This window comes from Lonchura striata, chromosome Z (genome assembly GCF_050655825.1).
Source record: "Lonchura striata isolate lonStrDom1 chromosome Z, ASM5065582v1, whole genome shotgun sequence".
Taxonomy (NCBI): Eukaryota; Metazoa; Chordata; class Aves; order Passeriformes; family Estrildidae; genus Lonchura; species Lonchura striata.
In genome coordinates, this window is record NC_140740.1 from 75836145 (window position 1) to 75857772 (window position 21628).

Here is a 21628-nt window from a genome sequence, read left to right on the forward strand (position 1 = left end):
TATTTTTTGGAGAATTCGATGGCAAATTCTAAGATGTTGTTTTGGGATGTAGCTATGTGGATCGAGTTCTCAACAGTCTGGAGTTAAGGCTGAAGAAAACGAGGAAGTAAATAGTAAATGCCCACCTCCCCTTATTCACAGAAGGGGCAACAGAGCACTTACTTCAGTGACTAGGATTATGAAATGCAACCTTTACAGCTAGGCATACTGAAGTTAAGTGTAGTCATTGAATGATGATGAATTCACACATGAATTCAAATTCTTAATTCCTGCAGAAATGGCTCACTTATGGCTTGCTCAGAGTAGCATAAAGCTGACAGACTATATACCACCACAAGCAACTGGTCCTCTCATTTATACTATTCAGTGTATTAATACACATACCCATGATCCCAAATAGACAGGCAGAAAGGGCTCTTTCCTCTGTTGCAGAAAGAAAATAACCATTAAAGCGAATACGTAAGGTGACAAGCCTCCCTCTTCAGGACGATCCACACAGCATAACTGTAAAAACAAATTGTGCAGCCATTGAAGTTTCAAGTGATACTACGAAAAATATTCTTTTAATTACTGTTCAGAAGTCAGTCACATTGAATACTACAGAAACTCAGATACCTTTGAACTCCTACCAGATGCGATTTGTTCTCAAGGCTGCATATTTATTGCAGTTACTATCATACTACCATAACATTTTCAGTCTAAGAGCCATAGGACACAGAGAGCATAGACCACATCTGCAAAAAAATGATACCTCCTTCTGCATAGATAAGTCAGACATTTTTCGATTTTTAATTAATATTTTAATTGCAGACACACAAATTTTACACATTATGTTAATTCCCAAGATTGTTTTCAGCTACAATAGAGACAAAGAGTTTTTTCATTTTTTTATATGATGGATTAAGTTTATGAGAAACTAGCAATTCCATCTCCTATGCATGCCTCCTATGCATACTAGTTCAGTAACAGCAAGATGCTTACAGTCTGCACTCCACTGAATGATGCTTAAAATTCCATTTATGAAATTTAGTGGAATGTTATCACACACAAATGATAATTATGTACTTTAAAAAACTTACAATTTACAAGAACATATGTCCTCATTACAGCTCTTTTTCCAAGGGCTGTTTCAACCACCATTTTCTAAACCATAACTACAGGCATAATATCAAAGTTAATTCATTATTTATTCACAGATAAGGGAATACTAATGACTCTCACCTTTGCCCAGTACCTGAAGGCAATCACTAAAGGTACGATAGTGGGTTCCAGCCTTCCAAGTGTAGCCAAATGGTTTGTTGTTAGACAAGCATTCTCATTCCCTGCACTCACTTTACAAATAAGGCCACTAAAATCCAAAAAGAAATAGAAAGATCTTGAAGGTTTTGTAACATCCAGAGGTCAGATAACACCTCACAGAACAGTGTAGCAGAAGGCTGTAAGGAAAGACTTGACAGCCTCTCAAAGACAGCATCTCTGCATGAAAAGCAGCATGCGGTACTAATTTGATTTATAGTTAGGTTGAGAATATATATATATTATAATTTTCTGTACACGCATTTTAAGATACAATTCAAATTTAACTATTTTTCTAATATTAATTTCCTGAATTGAAAAAGTTATAGTATTAATTTCTTTCATGAAACAGAAATGTCTTCCCGCACCACACCCACCATCAAACAGTTTCTATGCTGTTTTAACACAACATAAAATAACTGGTAATATTTTTATCAGCATCTGTTCATAGAATGTTTCATGAATCTTAATTGATATTCATCAAATGGGCAAAATAAAATATTTTTCACTTGTTTTCAAAATACAAACGAAGCTAAGCAAACTGTTCTTATCCTTACAGAAATCTATAATTTAATATGGTATGTACACTACCTATAAGAAAGGAACGTTTCTGCTTAAGCAATAATCCCAAATGGAAGGGTAAGGGTACATGCTGGAAGCCATAATGGTTGAAGGGGTTGGAAAATACACAGCTGAGGACAGAACAACCCTTACCCTCTTATTCTAGGCTAGGAATGACTTGCCCATGAGAGTTAGTTTGTGTTTCAAGATCCATGGAACTGTAATAATTTAGTACAGAAACGTCTTTTATCAGGTGGTAATATAATTTATATTGCTATACACTATTAGAACACACAAATTGACAACCGAGACCTTTGCTTTTCTCTGCACACCACCACTGGTACTCTAGCATGGAAATCTGCATCAACTTCCGTAAAAGAGTCTAAATGGGAAAAAGAAAAAGAAGAAGCCACATTAAGCATGATGTTAATAAAAAAATACGTTGAACTGGATGCAACTAGAAGAGTACAAATAGAATTTCAGCTTCTAATATAATGACTAATATTGAGAAAAATAAAGTACATGTGATTTATGTGTTTCACATTTGATAGGAAGAGTATGGTCTATACAATAAAAACTGTTAGGAAAATACAGAGAAAAACCAGAACTTTTTAGAATTCATATATACACAGTAGGTAAAATTAAGGAGCTATATTTTGGTTAAGAGCTGGCTTCCGTAACTGAGGTATGCAGAGAGACCTACAACACCTATGGAACAATATTAGTGCAAAAAATAAAAACAGAGTGTTACATCACTACTATACAGAAAAAAATATTTTCCCTTGTTATGTGACAATCTCTTATGTAAACATAGAACAGGCTTGCCTACATTATGTCCTTTTGCTATGATTTTTCTGTTTTTTTTCCTTCTTATTCTCAATATAATTTTCCAAATATAATTCAGCTGTCAGCCACCCTAGTTCCTTCTCTTAGTGGTGCTGATTGATCCAAACTCAACTTATTTTTTGATACCTTTTGAAACCTATGGTTTCACTGGGCCAGGAGGGGAAGAAACTGTCAAAGAATTTTAGATACTTTACTCAAAGATTCTGAAATAACAAGATTTTTGTGATGTTATTTAGCTAACTGGACACCTAATTTCACCAAAAATTATCTTGCTTTTTCCACTAAGGTATCTCAAACACCTAATGCTCTATCCCTGTATCTTCTCATGCATAGAGAAGACACTGCACAACATGTTAATGCAAATATTTATTGCTTTTTTGATACAATAGTGACCCTAACTTCTTACGAGATCTGTGTCTTCTTCCTCTAATCTAACGTAAAAATAACCCCATTCTCAAACACCACAATGGTCCAGACAATAAAATGCACATACAATGATGGTGGGGGTGCCACTGAGAAAATCTAGGTCACTAAACATACATGTTTTGAATTATATGGTGTAGTTCCCAAGCTGTGGGCATAAAGCAAGGCAAGGAAACAGTGAAGCTACTTTTTGCAATCTGCATTTAAAAAGAGTAGAGTTTTCACGCCCCCTTGCCCAGTATTTTCTTTTTTTTCTTGCCTGCATATGCTTGGGTTGAGGAAGTGCCGTTTAAGGATCATAAACTTTACTTCCTTGTATAAATGTGCAGAGTTACATTCATTATCTGAAAAAACCCTGTGTGCCTCTATGCAGTCATCTGTACATGGCCATCACCTGCGCTGACACACACGTGCAGGTAATTACAGGAAAAGAGACCACAATGTGAAAATACATTACTGGGTTTCTGTTAAAGAACTTAGGCTACTTTCTGTACTATGGCTAATAGAGCAAGCAGGGGAGGGCAGCAGTCTACCTCACATGTACTGACATCTTCACTTATAATAAAGAAGAATGCCTCACACTAGGAATTTCTCACATCATCAAAAATAAGAGAACTTCGGCCCTCGTAACATGAATGTCAAACTAAAAGTAGTTTTCCTAATGCATTCTTTTCTGCAGTATTATTCAGTCTCATATCTTTCTAAGAAAAGAATAGCATGTGATGTACCTGTTCATCAGAGGTGAAATTCAACGATACTAAGCAGTTTAATGAAATTGAGAAGGCAGTAATTTTTTCTTACCACTGTTCTGGAGACTTTCTTGCACAAGTAAGAGAACATCTGGTTGAGTCATCTGTCAATAAAAGGAATAAAACTGTTTTTTATCAACCATCTGTCAAGAAAGTGACTTTCTACAACTCAGATTTAAAACCACCTCTACGTGTACTTCACTATTATTAAGTTGTATTAAAAGGAACAGGAGCTCTGGTTGCTTTGAAGGAAAAATATATAATCCTGGAGTAATTGCTCCTAGAGTTATTTTTACCTTTATCAAAGACTTGGCTATGGTAAGAAAACCCCCACCAACAGAATTATTGTTTCAGTGTGCTTAAATATGACTGCATTCTGACACAGTGGACTTACATCATATTAAAACCTGGAATTATGGCTTTTTGAAATTCTGTGCATGTTATGAACTTAGATAACTCTTGGTTTCCTAAAGGAAATGTTAAATTCTAACAATGGGACTGCCAAATCAACTACAGCAGCAGTAAGTTTAAGTATGGAATCAGGTCCTTAATTCCTTTTCAATGTTCAAGCACAAAGATGCATAAAAACAATTAACATGACAAATAAAGACCTTAAATTACTCCACATATAAATAACCATGAGGTTTCATGGCTCAAATATAACCTAGTAGTCAAAATGTGCATATGTGAAGATATCAATACAAAACCAGGATCAGTACTGAAACAAGACCACAGAAGTGTAATTTACTCCAGCTGTTAGAGAACATGAATAATCATCTGTCTCAGAGGACTGCTAGAGTACACATGTTTTAAGTGTTTTCATAAGAAGTTTCAGCAAAACATAAAGATGTATTATCACACTGCCTGATGACTACAGCTCTGTGAAGAATGTTATTTTAAGACCAGACCGCCACTGTTTTACCCAATGGGCTTTTATAAGTGTTACTACCACACTATAAAATATGTTTACAATATAATCTACATGAAGATGCAAACATTCAAAACCACTAACACATACTTAATAAAATGGCCTTACTTACATTGGCAGGAAACTGGGTATCTATGTTTAAGTCTGAAGTTTTGAAACCAAATCTGCTATAGGAGGAGCCATACAATCTTAATGAACACTCTGCAACAAAAAGAATTATATTTCATTTACACTATGCCTAACTCTGAGTCTGTTGCTAACTACAGCATTGTTAATACATCTTAAACCTAGACTTGGTTTTGGTAAGCACAGGAAAAGAAGAAAGGTCTTTAACAGCCCAGAACTGTTACTAAATCCTGCCTCCCATGCTGTTGTTGGTAAAGTCTTATCATGAAGACGTATCATCACATCTTTTTCATCCTCACTTTTTACTACAGGCCTGTTTGTGTCATGAACTCCATTGTAATTTAATTCTGGAACAGGTTTATATTGCTAAATCAAGTTGTTCAACAGACTAGTAACTAAACATGCTGTTTTAGAATTTAGAGAGAAGGTTTTAAATTCAGTTTTCATTTCATAAGGTGTTGGGGATTTCTTTTGTTTGGTTATTTTTTTGTTTGTTCAGTTTTTGTTGTTATTTTGTTTTTAATAAGCGGGCATATCTAGTACTTAAATTGCAAATAATACCTGGCAATTTTTGACGCAGCAAGTTTTCCATCATTGTTTTAATGTTAAGCCTTTCTTCTAGATCTTCATTATTTAAGCCAAACTCCTGCACAACATTTTCAATAGCAACACCAATAGCTTGTATTTGGGAAGGCGTTGGAGGAGGAAGAGCAGTCAGCCGTTGTTCTTCTTGCTTTTCCTTTCAAGATAACAACACCAATGTTTCAGTGAGTTTCTTGAGTTGCTTTACATGCTAAAATGAATGTCATAAACTCATCCCAAGTAATACCAGAACCACCACAAATTTTCTAGGTAATGTAGATAATTGGAAGTAATAAAGAATCTGATACTCCAGGAGGTTTCAGTAATGTTCAGAGATTACATATATATATATATATATATAGACATACATGTATTTGGCATGTTAAAAAAAATCATCACCTATGAAGTGTCAAAAGGTAGCAGCTAAAGAGGAAGAAACAAAAAACCTGCATAAGACATATTTTTGTCCACTTCAAGCAGGCAAATTAGAAGCTGTTAAAAAAAAAAGTAAAATTCATGTCATGCTTGAAGTTATTTTGATGCTTATGCTCAAAACAAACCTATTTCCTTTACATATAAACAAGTCTGTAATACTTCACAGATGCTTAATTTTTGTAGTATTTCTAAACTGAAATATTCATTCTGATGTTTCAGTTATAAAATCTACTTCTGCCATATAGGTAATAACTTCTAATCCTGCCCTACCAACTGCTCCTCATTGCAAAGTTCAGGTCCCAAACTTACTGTTTTCATTAGTAACAGTTTTTAAAAAGATTAAAACATGGTAAAAAAGTAAAGGAGTGGTTTTAAAAGCAGCACCATTTCATTATTTTTAGTGAGGTAAGGAAGGCTTCATTAAACCACAATTTATAATTTTTCCTTGGCTAAACTCACCTTTAAGCTTTTCTTGTGTCTTTTTTCTTTAATATGCTTATGAGCAAAAGCCACTGACTCAATGAGAACATCACACAACTTGCAGGTATATTTTGCTGATGGATAGCTTCGAGGTTGCTAAAATAAAGATAGTAAAAAAAACCCTTAAAATATATAAAGGTATAATTTTCGTTTCATTCAGTACCCTTGCTAAGTTCAGTGGACTAACTCTGAAACCTACACCCACTTACTGTAGCTTCCTTCACTTCTTATTTGCCATCAAAAAGTTTGCACATCAAATGTAATGTCAGAAAAATGACACCATGTCAATCACATCCAACACCTTATCTTTTACGGGATAAAATACTCAATGCCCATGGAAGAATACATTAACTGAAAAAACAACTACTCCAGCAGTTTAATTAAGATCTGATGTCATTCCATGAACTAAAGGAGCAGCCATTTTTTTGAACTTGAACTGCTATCAATGTTGTAACGAAAGACCCCAAAAGATAAACCCTCATCTTTTTACAATTCATTAGCAGCCAATATGGTTACTAAAATTCTGTAACTAAACTTTCTAGCTACAGTCAGAGATATTGCTCAAAATGTACCATGTACAATATATTTATATGCACAAAAAACAGGAGAGGTCTATCTGTATGAGTAAAGACAGCAGCACCTTCTTCAGTCTATAAATGTAGTCTCGCTTCAATCGTTCTTCAGCTTGCTGAAGCCCCAGAAGTTCTTTTGCTGACAGCACAGATTCATCTATGACTGGATCTTCCACTTCATCATGATCACACTCATCTTTTACAGTTCTTCTCAGTCTTCTTGGTTTTCTAAGCTTCTTCATTTCTTATAAAGAATTATGAGAGCAAACATGTCAAATAACTGCAGAGCACCAGACAGCATTTAAAAAATTGTTTTCCTTAATTAACATTCTACTTACATGAAGAGTCAAAGAATGCACAATTCACCTACCTGGTTTGGTTTCACAACTTGTCCTGTGCAAGTCAGATAATAATAAGTGTATGTTAGCATCACCACCTATAGTGCTTTTATCTCAAACTACAAATAAATGAATTAATTTTTTCCACTGAAGAAAATCACCTTATTTAGATACCTTTGCTAACTGGAAAAAAAAAATTAGAACTAAATGCAACAGATATGCCTGTATGTCATAACACAGAAAATACAGAGTATGTCCAAAGATTTTGGGATGCCTGGCTAGGCTTTGGTAGACAAATAAGGCAGACTACAAATATGACAGAATTAAAAAGTTCAGGCCAATCTGAATGATTTGTAAGACCCAGCAGCACTCTGATATGGCACTGTTGTAGTTTAACTCACGTATAAGCAATTCATTAACAAAGGATTATTACTGGTGATAATGTAATTTGCCTTTCAGCTAAACCAGTATATGGATCATACTACCTTCACAATAATTAAATAAACAAATGGAAAAAGTACGCACCACTGCTGGCTACAGACACTAAAGAATGGACTTGCTAAGTATGTGCACATTGCTTTAATAAAGCTGTAAAATTTCCATAATAATAATGCTTAAAAAGCTTGTTGTGTTTACAGCAAAAGCTCTGGAACAAATCAATCTAAACACCACTTCTACTTTAAAGTGAATTTTATCATGATTTTGAAGCAGAAGCTGCTATTGTCCCAAAGCCAATACCTGTAAAAATAATCTCAGGAATAAATATATATATTAGATTTCTACACCTCGCCTTTAACTTGTACAGCAATACAGGATGTCCCAATGCCTGGAATTTCTAAAGTTCCCTTCTTCTAAGAAAGTTCATGCAACTTCCTTAGACTCCCAAACTTTTATCATAATATTTAATCTGTAGTAGGCTTTAATCTGTAGTAATTAAAAAAGGCAAAATAAAAACCCCAGATTAAACTCCTCTTCTAAATACATTTACAAAATTTCTTTCCCATGATCACAATTTTTGTCTCTAATAATTGGCAAAAGGGTAACAACCAAGTTGTGTATTTGTGACCAGTTATTTGATTCAATTCATTATGCAGCACACGTGATTAGTGGTGTAAACAGTACCAGGGCAAAGATGGTAATATAATTTCTTTCTTTCAGCAGCAGCACAAGTTTAAGCTGCAATAAAGAGAATTGTAGAATAAAGAGGTTGTAGAAGCAGTACTCCAAAGGAATCTCCAGGGTGCACAAACAGAAGTCTGAGCTTCTGAACCTTCCCCACATCCTCCATTTTTGCATCGACACTTCTGCTCAAATTCCTAAGATGTGCCACATCTGTTTCACTATATCTTTTAACTGATGAGTGTGGATAGAACCTGGAAGTATATTAATGTTTTCACAGAAAAGCCTGTGACAACTACCTACGTCTTAATTATTTCTGTAGCCAATAAGTAACTTAAAAAAATTTACGAACTAAATAAATACTTCTAATATTTGGTAGGTACAATAGTGACAATCTAATTATAGGTTAATGATTAAATAAAGTACTAAAGAACAGTGTCTCAGAGATTTGGTAAACTTCCTTATGAGCTACAATAAAGAAGATATGAAGGCAATGAGAAGGACAACTGCACAAAATATTTCAAGTAAATGCTAGAAGAAACATTTTTGGTAATTTTGCTACTTGACACAAAATTTCTGAAGGGAGCTCAGGAGGTGAGCTATGCCATGCCTGTGCTTCACAGCAGGATGAAATGAACTGTCAAATCTGAGCAATGCTCAGCTAACCTGTTCTTGAAGGCCTGTAAAGGCCTTCAAGTACCTTTTCCACAAGCTGCCCATTAACTTCTCCAGAACCTTCCTAGCTTTACCTGTAGAAACTTGCCCTTTATTCCTCACCTGAACCTTTCTTGCTCAATTTTAGGCCCACAGTTTTATGTCCTATCTAGTGGAAAGAAACAACATAGTTCATGACATCAGTAGTAGCTTTTTACAGTACTAAGCAGGAGCTTTTGAAGTAGGAGCTTTTTACAGCTTCTTATACAGAAGAAGATTACCTCCCTACCCTCTTCATTTTGCAGAAATATTGGACATTGTTCACAATTTGAATAGCTTCTGTTTCCTACATATCTTGACAACCTTCTTGCTTTTCTTTGCACAGCTTCCATTTTCATACAAATGGAGTGCCAAAACTGGATGGAGGACTACTCAGGAAAAGGGGTACTTCAGACTCTGAGGGTTTTTTCAAGCCTCACAACCCCATGATAATAACTACCCATTATCATCTCTGATTCACTATCATTTCAGATCCTTCTCTGAAAAAATACTACTTTACAGTAACTTTTCATCCTTCATCTGCATAGCTGATATTCCTCCTTAAACAATGGCATTTACAGATCCTTTATATTTCATCCTATTTGTAGGTCATTTCTCCAACTGTGCAAAGTTACTTTAATTGACCTTCTTGCTTTTCTGCATTCCATTCCTACCAGCTCCACAGCATATTCAATTTTCAGAGCACAAAATTAATAGGTCTGTTGTCTCCATTCATCATTAGAGTAGTATAACAAACATTGAATGGAATAGAATCCTCACTCACTATATGTTCACTCACTACTTTCTTTAACTGACAAAATACTTTCTTTAGTAATTTCTGAGTATAGTTACCTAATTAGCTTTGCAAGCATCTTACATTAATTTAATCCACACAATTTTCCACTAATTTACTTACAGAGTATCCAAAGTACTACAGCACTAGTACAAGCAATACCTACCAAATACCTTTCTCGTGTCCACAGGGGACTGATCAATTTTAAATAAATAAATTAGGGCTTAGCATACCTTTTCCTTAACAAATGCATACTTACTACTTATTTTTGTTACTTTTTAAATACTTACAGTATATTTGTTCCAAAACTGACCCCTGAGATTTAAGCTGAACACTGTTTTAATTTTTCTTTTAAGAGACACTTGCCCATTCCTGTAGTCAGTAACTCACTTCCCTTAAGTTCTCAAGTATGATTGCCAGTGGTTCCAAAAATCTATTTCAAAAAGTTCCTGAAGTTTCACATAAAAAAGTTTATTACATCTAGTGAAAGAAACTAAAGAAAACTTTAACTGAAGAAAAAGCTTTGGAAACACTTTGCTCTCTCCTCATGTGAGGTTGAGCTCTCCACAGCTTACTTCTAACAAGAGATGCTGGGCACCTGTTTGCAGTTTATCTTTTTAGTGACAGCTGGTATCAAGGCAAAGGACATTTAATTGCTGGACTTCCTAGTGTCAACCAGGAATAGCTCTTCTCAGCAAAGGGTCTGATCACTACTGCCTTTGGCTCCCACTCTTAAATAAAATAAGACAGGTTTCTTGTCAACTAGCATTCCCTGTTAGCTGCATCACACACAAGTTTATAGTCTCTATATTCTTTTAAGCTTCCTATTTTTGCTTTACTTGCATTCAATGAAAATATGATTGTATGGATCACTTCACCCTCCCTTAGGCTGTCATTCCTGACATTTCAATGCTTTGGGTTTGTACTCTGATTATTAGTACCAACTAACCACAGGGAAGTTAAATATGTATGAAGAACTAGATTTATGTTATTGCTGCACTGAGTTCTCACAATACTGACACAGCATTGCTTTCGATCTTCATTAAGATACATTGTTAAAGACCTCATTGGTAGCTCCAAAAATCTTACTCTGTTACCAGCTTAATTGAAAGATTTCTTACCAGCCTCGACAGATTCCATCAAATTATACAGGGAAAATAACAAACAGGGACACCACACAGATGCTGCAATCTACTTACTCCTATCACTCACAGGCTAAACTACAAAGACAACACAATCTATAAAACAAGTTCTGTATTATTTGCTATAACAATTTGTCTGAAGTTCTACAAGTACAGAGCAGTCAACGGTTTGCAATACATGAGAGAACAAAACCACTTTTTTTGCTTTAATAGTGAATCTTGAAATTTTACTTTTCAGTAACACAGGTACGAAGCTACTTTACTGGATAGCTATGCAAAAACAAAGAAATACGTGATTACCAGAACTTCCTTTCAGCATGTCTGGCACATCTTTGCTCATTAAATCCTCCTGAAGTTGTTGTCTTACACTTCTGTTTCCAGCACCTTCCACCTCGTGAAAAGAGTCCTTTCTTGTCCTGCCATGCCCAGGAATCCAGGCAGCAGAACGGTATTCTCTCCAGGTGTCAGCAGAACCATGATGGTCATCAGATACCCACTTCTTCATTTGGTCTCTATGGATATCAATTAACTTTGACCCTTGACCGTAAGCTGTGTTTTTAAGTGAATTTGGGCTACTCAAAACACTTCGTGGCCCTCTCCTGGGACTGCTTCCATAATGACCTGGAGTTCCCTTTTTCTTAAGCAAGCTGGTATCTATTTTATTGCTACAGCCAATTCCATATTCATCCATGACTTGGCAGTCTATCTGTGAAGGACTTTCTTTTAATTCTTCTGGATGCAAAATTTCCTGTTCCTTATTTTGTTTGGCAAAGCAAGGTTTTGCAGCATCTCCCATGATTATTGCTGTTCAGCTTAGCAATTCCCACCTAGAAATCAAAAAGTTAAAAGCTGTATTTTAAAATCAAAGGAATGAACACTGGATAATAACTGGTATGCTCACAACAATTAAAGCCCTGGCTTAAACCAAGGCAAGAAAAAGCAGTCCAACACTCAACTAGGTCTCTTCTCTTAGTATGTCTTAACACCTATGAGTGGTTTATAAAATGCAGAGATGGCCTATGGCTTTTCCAGGCCCTACGGTCTTTAGGACAGATAGAAAATTTTAAGAGTCTACATCAGTCTCAGATCAGTACAGGAAAGCTTTGAAAGAATGGCTGAAGGAGGCAAAAAAGGAGGCAAGGATGGCCCCAAGGCCATTCTACATAGCAGAATATTCCTCTCTGCCCACAGCAGACACTGTTCACCTTGTTAAGAATGAAAGTCATGATCATCAGAGGACAGAGAGATGCAGAAGCTAAGTTGCAATCTAGATATCAGGCAAGTAGGATATAATGACAGAGAAACAATGTGCTGTCTGCACATTTTAGGCAGTGCACCACTGTGAGGTCTCACATTACTCAGTATTAAGCACTCCTATTTCACATTATTTTAGTGTTGTCTAAAACATCTGGACCACTGAATGGCCTGCACACCCACCTCCCTTTCTTTGGTTACCTCTATGTTCTTACCACAAAACATTTCCACAGAGCTCTAACTTCAATGTTGCCAATAAGCCATGTGGACTGTGAAAGGGGAATTACAGGAAGAGACTGTGTAAAACATGTTAAGTGGCAGTGGTTGCCTCAACAAAATTTTATGATTTAAATACAGACAGATACAACAAAACAAAAAAAATATTTTCTCTTTCAAAATACTCGTAGATGCTCAAGGATGCAGATAAAACTCTAAGAAGATGTAAAGAGCATTTTCAAGCACCTAAACATCACAAAGTGCCCTTCTGTTGCCGTTAATATGGGAGGATGGTACCTGATTTTTCACTTTTGAATTTTTTTTATAAGAATCTCAATGTCTGCATTTTACAGGCCTGAGGCTTTTAGTGCTTATGCCCCTCTTAGATGAAGACAGTTTTTTGGTCCCACACAAGCAACAAAACAAATAGGATTCCTGTCCTAAAGAACAGTATTCTCACCCAGTTATGTACATCTCTGGAAATGCAGCTAAGAGCGGAAAGAAAAGTTTCAAATACACGAAGTGCACTTGCTTCCTATTTTAGGCAAAAAACGCTGTCAAACCCGAATTTCAGAGTGACCTAAACCCAGCCTGTTTTAGAGTCATCCCCAGAAGCGACGCCCACACCCTGCCGCCAGGCTGGATGACGACACCTCCCTGCACGGGAAGGAAACAGAAAAGTCCAAGTTTACGTTCGGCTCCCAGGCGCGCCCGGCGCGGGCAGGGGCTGCCCCGGGGCTCAGCGGGGCAGACGGGCAGGACGCCGCGGAGCCGGCAGCGCCAGGCAGCGCCGGCCGAGCTGCCGCGGGACCGGGCGCAGCCGGCAAGATGCCGGCGCAGCAAACGCACTGCGTGGGCCAGGGCTCCCTCGCCGCCACGCCGCCGCTCCCGGCTCGCTCCTCCTCGGCCTCCCGCGGGCTGACGAAGCTCCCTACCCCCTCGTGCCGCCCTCCGACTCCGACGGAGGGACTGTGGCGCAGCACAACCCGAACCGCCGCCTCAGCCGGACACAGCCCGCGAGCGGCGGGGCCGCGGCGGGGCCCGGCACGAGGGGAGGGGGAGAGGCAGGCAGAGGGCCGGGCGGCGGGCACAGGCCGCCGGGGGACGCCGCCCGCCGCCGGGCAAGGCCTCGCCCTGCCGCCAGCCGCCAGGAGAAGGGCACTCACCGCCCGCTACCGCCGGCCCGCCCGCCGCCCAGGGCTCGCCATTGTGGTGCGACGGAAACGGCGCCGCTCCCGCAGCGCGCCCGGTCCGCCCGAGCCTTCCGGCAGCGCGGGCCCGCCCTCCGCGCCCCGCGGGGCGGGACGGGGCCGGCGCGGAGCTGGAGCCGCCCCGGGGCGGAGCGAGCGCCGAGAGCGGGTGTGGCCGAGCGCGGCGTGCTGGGGCCGGCCTTTCCTTACGCCGCCTGTCACGGTGGCTCCGCCACCTCCCTGGGCAGGCCTTTGCCCCGTCTAATCGCCCTTTCTGTGAAGAAATTACTCCTGAGCCTCCCCTGCCTCAGCTTGAGGCTCTGCCCTCTGTCCCTGGTGCCTGTGAAAGAGGCCGAGCCCCGCCTGGCCGCGCTCTCCTTTCAGGCAGTTGTAGACTACAAAGAGATCTCCCCTGCCCCTGCTCCAGGCTAAACACCGCCAGCCCCCTCGGCTGCTCCTCACTGGACTTGTGCTCCAGACCCTTGCCCAGCTCCATTGCCCTTCTCTGGACATGCTCCATCCAGCACTTATATGTCCTTGCAGTGAGGAGCCCAAATATGAACACAAGATTTGAGGGGCAGCCTCACCAGTGCTGGGTACAGGGGGACAATCCCTGCCCTGGTCCTGCTGGCCACACTATTGCTGATGCAGGCCAGGAAGCCATTGGCCTTCTTGGTCATTGAAGAGATGGATAATGTACATTGCATTTATCGCCCAGAAAACAAGTACCTAATTTACTGGCTTGCTGAGAAGGGTCTTTTTCTACCATGCTTTTGCATTCATATTTATGGAAAAGAGGGACTTTTAATAAGCCTCATGAGGTGGTCCTCATAAGAATTCATCTTCCCATTCCAGTTCAAATTGCCTTAGCAAAATATGTACAAGTATATAGGTTTTGAAGATAGGTAAACAGCAGAGACTTCCCAGAATAATTTATGGTACCTTTCCAAGGCAGGAACTTGCAGCCTAGTGCTTTGCATTAACAGTCAAAAGATACTTTTGACTTTCCCTTTATTACCCTTTCCTGGTAAGATGCTTTCTGGTGAGGGCCTGGCATGGAAGGATAGCATATCTTACGAAAACAATTGCTGTAAGCAGGTGTAGCTGGGATACCAAACATGAAAATGTTTCTGAACCCTGTCTTGCCTCCTTCCATAAAATTGTTGAGTGGCTGCAGGCTCAGCAGGTTTTGTGTCGTAGTGGCTGTGGTGACTAAAACAACCTTTGGTCTGATGAAATAGTCTCACTAATGCAGCCATGCAAGACTATCTAAAGTTTCTGTCATTTTTATGGAACTAAAATTCCTATGGTTTTTATAAAAGCCAGTGATCCATGTTTAAATCTCAATTAGATGGATTATTGTATACTCAAATACTAGCATTTTCTATGGTCAGACAAAAACAAGAGGAAATGGGCTAAAACTGTCATATGTCCTGAAGACACATGCTCTTGCTTGGAAAGCCTAAGTTTTGATCCACTGAGATTTTTTCCTAAATAGGTAGCATAAAGATGCAATTAGTCAGTTTTTGTAAGAAAAATAAACTTAGCATGTGGAATACAAATATACTGAAATGAGAAAGATAACTAGCAGTCCTTTCTGAATTTATCAGTAATAAAATAAGAGAGAGAAATTGAGAAAAAGTAAAAGATTACAACTCAATAAGAACAAACAGAATTGGGCATCACAAAATATTTTTTTTTTAAGAAATGTAGTCTCTGGAATTTTTTGAGTACTGATCTTGAATCTGCTGCAGTCATTTTGTTCTAGAGTTTAAGCAACCATTTTATAAATCCTTTAAATAGGTTTTGTTTTATTTTGCTGTTGTAGAAAATATACTATTTTCCTTTATGGAAGCTTGTTCAGCAAGGAATAAAGGATTGTGTTTTTATGTGGTTTTGTGAGACAAACTGGGCCAGTTTGGGATTATACTTTTTGTCATGCTTCTGCTAATGGAGGTGGGATTGTCCAGGTACAGAAGTGGTAGGAAGCAAAGGTAGACTTCTGTTTTGACTGTGACTCAGACAGCTCTTGGAGCCTTGCTGTATACCTGCTTTTTCATCTCAGCATTTTACTGTTGGCACACTCTCCAGCTTGAAAAGCTACTCTAAGCTACTATAAGTGCTGACTATGTTGCTCTTTGTCTTAATCAGTGAGATACTGTGTCACTTGCAGATAAATTGGAAAACCTGTCTGCTAGATATTTTATGGTGAGCATTTTTGGAAGACAGTGGATATAGCCATTTACACCCCAAAAGAACTTGGCCAAATATGTTGTCCCTTTTCTTTTGCATCTCCAGAGTACTTGCTAGGGATAGTATGAGGAGCAGAAAAGGCCTTGATGCTGAGTGTTACTTGGCAATAACTAAAAGACATCTGTGTTACCAAAACATTTTCCAGCATCCAAAACATTGTCCCCATACCAGCTACCATGAAGAAATCTAGCTCTACCCCAGCCCAAACTAGAACATTTTCCACTAGTTATTCCATATAATTTATGTCATGTTAAGATCCCACCTTATCAAATACCTGCTTCCCCTTAAAATGTTTGTGAAATGTCCATAATTATCTGCAAAATGTTCACTGTGTTTATTTGTTGCTTGGCTTTGTGCTCCATCTGTTATGGTGGTCACTCAGAATGGGAGAAGTAGAAAAAGGAAGAGTCAGTCCACTGGGACATACCCATATCAGGTTTCTCTCTAGAGGTTTTAGAGGATGAAGCTTTCTTTTGTCCTAAATTCCCAGCCACATGTTGCCCTCTTCCTATCCCCATTGGCTGAGGAGCTATGAAAACACAGGTTCCCTCCCCTGAACCTGTAATTTTCCTCCAAAATTCGAATTTCAGGTTTTCTGGGTTCTGCACTACACTTGGTCCGGACCCATTTGTCTTTTACCCTAAAATTCAAGAGTCAATCCGTCTGGGTTATGTAACAAACCTGCTGTTTGAGGTTGGTAGAGACATTGAGACCCATTTCAAAGGGATTAACACCCATATCCTCAGCCATCATATTGTTTGTAAAGACATTAGCACACATCTTTCCCTGTCAACTACTTATGATGTTCATCCTTCAGAGTATTTGTTCCTTCGTCATCCTTCAAGTAGTTTCTGCTGTAGGGGTTTCTGTAACACCCAGCTCAAATAACGTTTTATAACAATTTAAAGTACATCCATTACATTCTCCAGCTCTAGTTCCTTTGGACTAGGCTGTAAATTTTAACATGACAATGAATTCCTGCTCTTGTCTCTAGCTTTACCAGCAGCAAGAGGTCTGTGCTATAATACTTTCAATAGGTTGCAGCCATAGCAGTAGTGATATACAGTATTAAGTAACACTGCCACCTTACAACTCAAATAGTGAATTATTTTCAATCAGGATTAAATCACCTTGAGGTGCACATAGCACTGTCTTACTGCGTTTACCAACTCCAACCAGGCCCCTGAGCAAAAACCATCCCATGAATAGGTGTGGCACCTGGGTCCTGTGACCACTGGGAGTGCCACAGTGGGTCAGGTCTCGCAGGAGCCAGATAGCTAAGATGATCCTTCCACTGATGGCGGGAGGACACTCAGGCAGCTTTGATTTCTTGAGGGTTTATTATGAGGAAAGTGAAGTCGAGGGTGAAGAGAAGCAACCACCCAGGAAGGGAGCTCGCTCTGAGAGTCCCCAGTTGAGGGCGGGGTAAGTTATTTAACAACAACAGGGAAGGATGGTCAGGGTGTACAACAACCAATGAGGGAACAGTTCAAGGGTGGAGTAAAGGAAAACTGACAGGATAAAAACCTGGGGGCAAGGGGAAGGAGTGGGTATTAGGAAGGAAACAATGGGGGTACACAGAACAAGGAACATTCTGGAACATGGCTTACATAATGATAGACATGAACAAGGGGAAGGTATAACAAAAGATTGACATCGGGGGAGGCGGGAACTCTCACACTGGTTGCCTCCCATGACATCTCAGGGGGACTGTTCCCAGAACCCTCTCCCTCTCCTTTCCTGAAGACGGAATAACTGTTTCTTTTAGTCAGTTCTCTTATGTACTGTTTGGATCTTTTCTTCTTCCACAGTGCACAGAGATCTTGATTCAGCAGGGGCAGGTCAAGTGCAGACGCTCTAATGTTAACTAGCCAAGTGGCTTCTGCTACATGTATTTCACAATGCTTGAATGTATGTCCTGGTTACTGGAAAAGAATTCCAGTTCAGCACTATGTGGGTGTTACCAAACTGAGTATTCCACTGCCCTCTACACCATTTCTGACAAACTGTTAATAATTGGTCCTTTGCAGTAAATGCCCAGTAGATGCCCAGCTGACATCTCAAACTACAACCTGGGTGTTAAATGAGATAAGGGAGAAGAGCCAAACCTTGTGAGAAGCGGAGTGTTTCTTTTTCTTCACAAATGACTCTGCAGTGTTTACTCCTTCTGGGGAAACACCAACACAGTCCCTTTGATCCTGAAGGGGTCATCTCTGCCATAATGGACTCAATAGCACTAGCAGAATAAGAGTTTTGATGATACAAAGTATTGCATCATTCCATTGTGAAACTGCCTGCCCTGGGGTGGGGGTACTGAGCATTCCCACCTGAATCTGACTATGTTTAATTTTGGTGTTTGGGGACTTGGGACCCCCACTACCCCTGGACAGATCCAGAGGAGGACCAACACTTTTGACTGCAACCATCACTTCAACAGGACTGCAGTCACCACTTGATAGGACTGCGACCACCACCTTGGCCAACAGGATGCCAGGTTGTAGTCTGACTTTATGGGTCTAAGCCAGTTTTAATGAATATTGCATTATTGTAATCTTTCTATTAAATTCTTACTCTGATGTGAAATCTCTCTTAAGGTAATTAGGTGGTCTTCATTTCTCCCACTGGTTTACTTTCATACCACCCCAATGTCCCAGCACCTATTACTCTCAGTGTAGTTTTTAATAGCCATTCAGCTTTCCTGGAGGCTGGTGCATAAATGGGAATGTTATCACCTGGCTGATGTCATGCCCCTTGACCAGGCTACAAGTTTGCTTCTGGAATGAGTCCTGTTGTCTGATTTAATTATTTCAGTCATCACCTAAGTTGCTCTTTAAGGCCCACAACAATAATCCAGGAAGTAGCATGTATCACAGGGTATGTTTCTAACCATTCAATAGTCACTTTCATCACTGTAAGCACATGATGCTTTCCATAGCAAGTTCGTGGTAGTCTGATAGTCTTCCCTGTATTGATAGTTCAGCCATCATCTTCAATATCAAAAAGGTTTTATCTCCTGGCCTGTTTAATTATCTCACACTCTTTGCATTCATGGATAACCCGTGCAGTGGCATCAGTGATCAAGTCCATGCCTTGATCATGGGCCCATTTGTATGTTTCTTCTCTTTGTACATGTTTTGATATATCATATCAGACATATGTGATAGTTCACCCTTATATTCCCAGTTCAGGTACATCTGAGTCACTTCCATTTTAGCTGCTCATTGTTTTGATGTTTTTCAGTGGCATTCTTTGCTACATGAACCTTTATGTGATGTACTTTTAGAACCAGGTTCACCACATGAGCAGCAATAATTCACTGCAATTCAACAGCCCAGACAGGTTTAATTCTACTCTGCCACCTGCTCTTTCATTGCTTTCATTGCTATAGCCACCCCTGGAGCATTTGCCACAATTAATGAGTCAGCACAGAGATAAAGTACTAGTCATTTTTCTCTTTCAGCAGTGTCTAAAGCCAGCTGGAGTGTTTTCTCTTCTGCAGACTGACTCAGTTTACCTTGTCCATCAGCAGTTTCTGCAACTTAATATATAGCACAGCAGCTTTCCACCTTTAATATTTTCCCATAACATGACAAGATCTGTCTGTAAACAAGGCTTTGTCCTAGGGTGACTGGTGCTTGTATCCCCAGTGTGTGTTCTGTTTATGCTTGATATTGTGTTCTGTGCTTTCAGAACTGACTCTGCAAGTGAAGGTTTGTTTTGCCTTGTTATCAGCTGGCTCACCTCCCCCCATGGTCTGCTGTCTAGGAGAGGCCAGTGCTAGTGCTTGCTTGCTTGATGGCTTGCTGGCTTTCTTGCTTGCTCTTGCTCCTGCTTTGGCTTTTTCCTTTGCTTTTGCTTAATAGTTAATTTAGCTAGGCAGTCCAATTTTTTTCCCTAGACTGTGTTTTTTCTTTCTCTTTCCTGAACACTGTTCGAACCTGCTCTGGACTGGGACCCTGGAAACCCCGAGGAACGCCGAGAGCCTGCACTCTGTGATCTGCAGCAGCCATCCCCAGTGCCCAGAGCAATCCCCAGCGCCCAGACCTGGGCAGCCACTCCCAGGAGAGACTTTCTGGATTTGTCATCTCTTCAGAGCGCTGAAAGAGCTTTTGTCATCTGGTGTTTTTCATGTTTTGGTGCTAGGGAGTGTTTTGCTTGTTAAATAAACAGGTTTTTTCCACTTCTCTCTGAGAAAATTCTTCCTGAACCAAGTAGGGGGAGGGGCTGTGGGGGTTTGCTTTCTGGGGGTTCCTTCCTGAGGTTTTCTCCCATATTTGCCCTAAACCAAGACAGGCTTCTTGGTTCATTTTCTGATAACTTATACAGTGAGGTCTCTTAAGCATGAACCACCTCTAGTGACACTCCAAAATTTTGGCCCTCTGTGCACTCTGTGATCACTTCCAGGTTTCCTGGGTGGTTAAGACTTCCCATGTGAACTCATTTGATTATCAGTGTGACCCACTTAGTCATGTCACATCAGTTGCATGATGTGTAGAGGAAAGTCTCCTTTTGAACATTCAGAAGAGCATGGGCAATCAAAATTGCACTAGAAGGTACTGTCCTTTATTACCAACTGGTGGCTCAAATTGCTTTATAGACTGCTAATATTTCTTTTTCAGCTGGAGTGCAATGGCCTTCACATCCTCTATATCCCTGGCTTCAAAACCCTAGGGGTCAACTGTGAGTCTCTCTGAGAGCTTTCTGCCAGAGCCTCTATGTATGGCCATTAACCATGGCTGAGGTACAAAGAACATTTTTAATATATTGTCCTCTTCAGACTGGCCCAAGTGCTAATGCATGAACTGTCTCCTACTGAATTTGTTCAAAGGTTTACTGTTGCTCAAGACCCCATTCAAAGTTGTTTTTCTGATGGGCCATGTGACAGAGAGGGCTTGTAATCAGATTGTAACCCAGAATATGCATTCTCCAGAATCCCCCAACACCCAAGAGCTTGTATTTCTTTTTTGTTAGTTGATGAAAACATAGCTGCTATGTTGTTGATCACATCCATTGGGACATAATGTTGCCTATCTTGCCATTTTACTCCTGCAAACTGGATTTCCTGTGCAAATATTTTGACTTTACCTTGTTTCATAGCAAAACTCACTTTAAAGAGAATTGGCATTATTGTTCCCCCCTTCTCATACTTTTCCTTGTCTGTGTTGCCCCACAAAATAATGTCACTAATATATTGCACGTCTTCAGGAGCCTCACTTTGTTTAAGTCCAGGCTGGATCTATCTGTATCAACTGGTAGGCCTGTGTTTCTATGTTTCTACCCTTGAAGCAGTTGATTTAAAATGCATTGGATACCCCTCCATGTGAAAACAAACTGTGGCCTGCACTCTGCTGTCAAAATAATAAAGAAAAAGAGATTAGTGGTATCGGTGATTGCATACCATTTGGCTGCCTTTGGCTCAGTTCCCATTGGAGCTCTAGTATGTCTGATAGGGCACCACACAGTGGCAGTGTGGCATCATTCACGACGTGGCAGTCCACTGTTAGCCTCTACTTTCTGTTACATTTTTGCTCTGACCTAAAGGAACTTACTAAAATGTGAATGAGTCTTACTGATGACTCCTTGACACTCTGGTCAATGGATTGGGTTATGCATGGGAACCACGGAATTGGTT

At 39.8% G+C, this 21628-nt stretch overlaps 1 protein-coding gene across 5 annotated transcripts in view; it reads right to left on the minus strand.

The window, feature by feature from the left end:
• Positions 1 to 13812, minus strand: part of TUT7 (terminal uridylyl transferase 7) — a 33044-nt gene extending 19232 nt beyond the window's left edge. For 4 of the 5 annotated variants that reach the window (XR_014951473.1, XM_085567330.1, XM_021531134.3 and 1 more), the window contains exons 1-10: positions 13720 to 13812; positions 11384 to 11910; positions 7067 to 7242; positions 6406 to 6522; positions 5491 to 5668; positions 4916 to 5004; positions 3928 to 3979; positions 2170 to 2239; positions 1222 to 1348; positions 385 to 504 (exon numbers count right to left, since the gene is read on the minus strand). Coding sequence is in view for 4 of the 5 variants with exons in the window: in XM_085567330.1 (XP_085423456.1) it covers positions 385 to 504; positions 1222 to 1348; positions 2170 to 2239; positions 3928 to 3979; positions 4916 to 5004; positions 5491 to 5668; positions 6406 to 6522; positions 7067 to 7242; positions 11384 to 11879 (1425 nt within the window). In the remaining variant the exon portion in view is untranslated. Of the gene's footprint in view, positions 1 to 384; positions 505 to 1221; positions 1349 to 2169; positions 2240 to 3927; positions 3980 to 4915; positions 5005 to 5490; positions 5669 to 6405; positions 6523 to 7066; positions 7243 to 11383; positions 11933 to 13719 lie in introns of all 5 variants that reach the window. The other variant, XM_021531135.3, reaches the window with a different exon arrangement.
• Positions 13813 to 21628: the final 7816 nt, after the last annotated feature.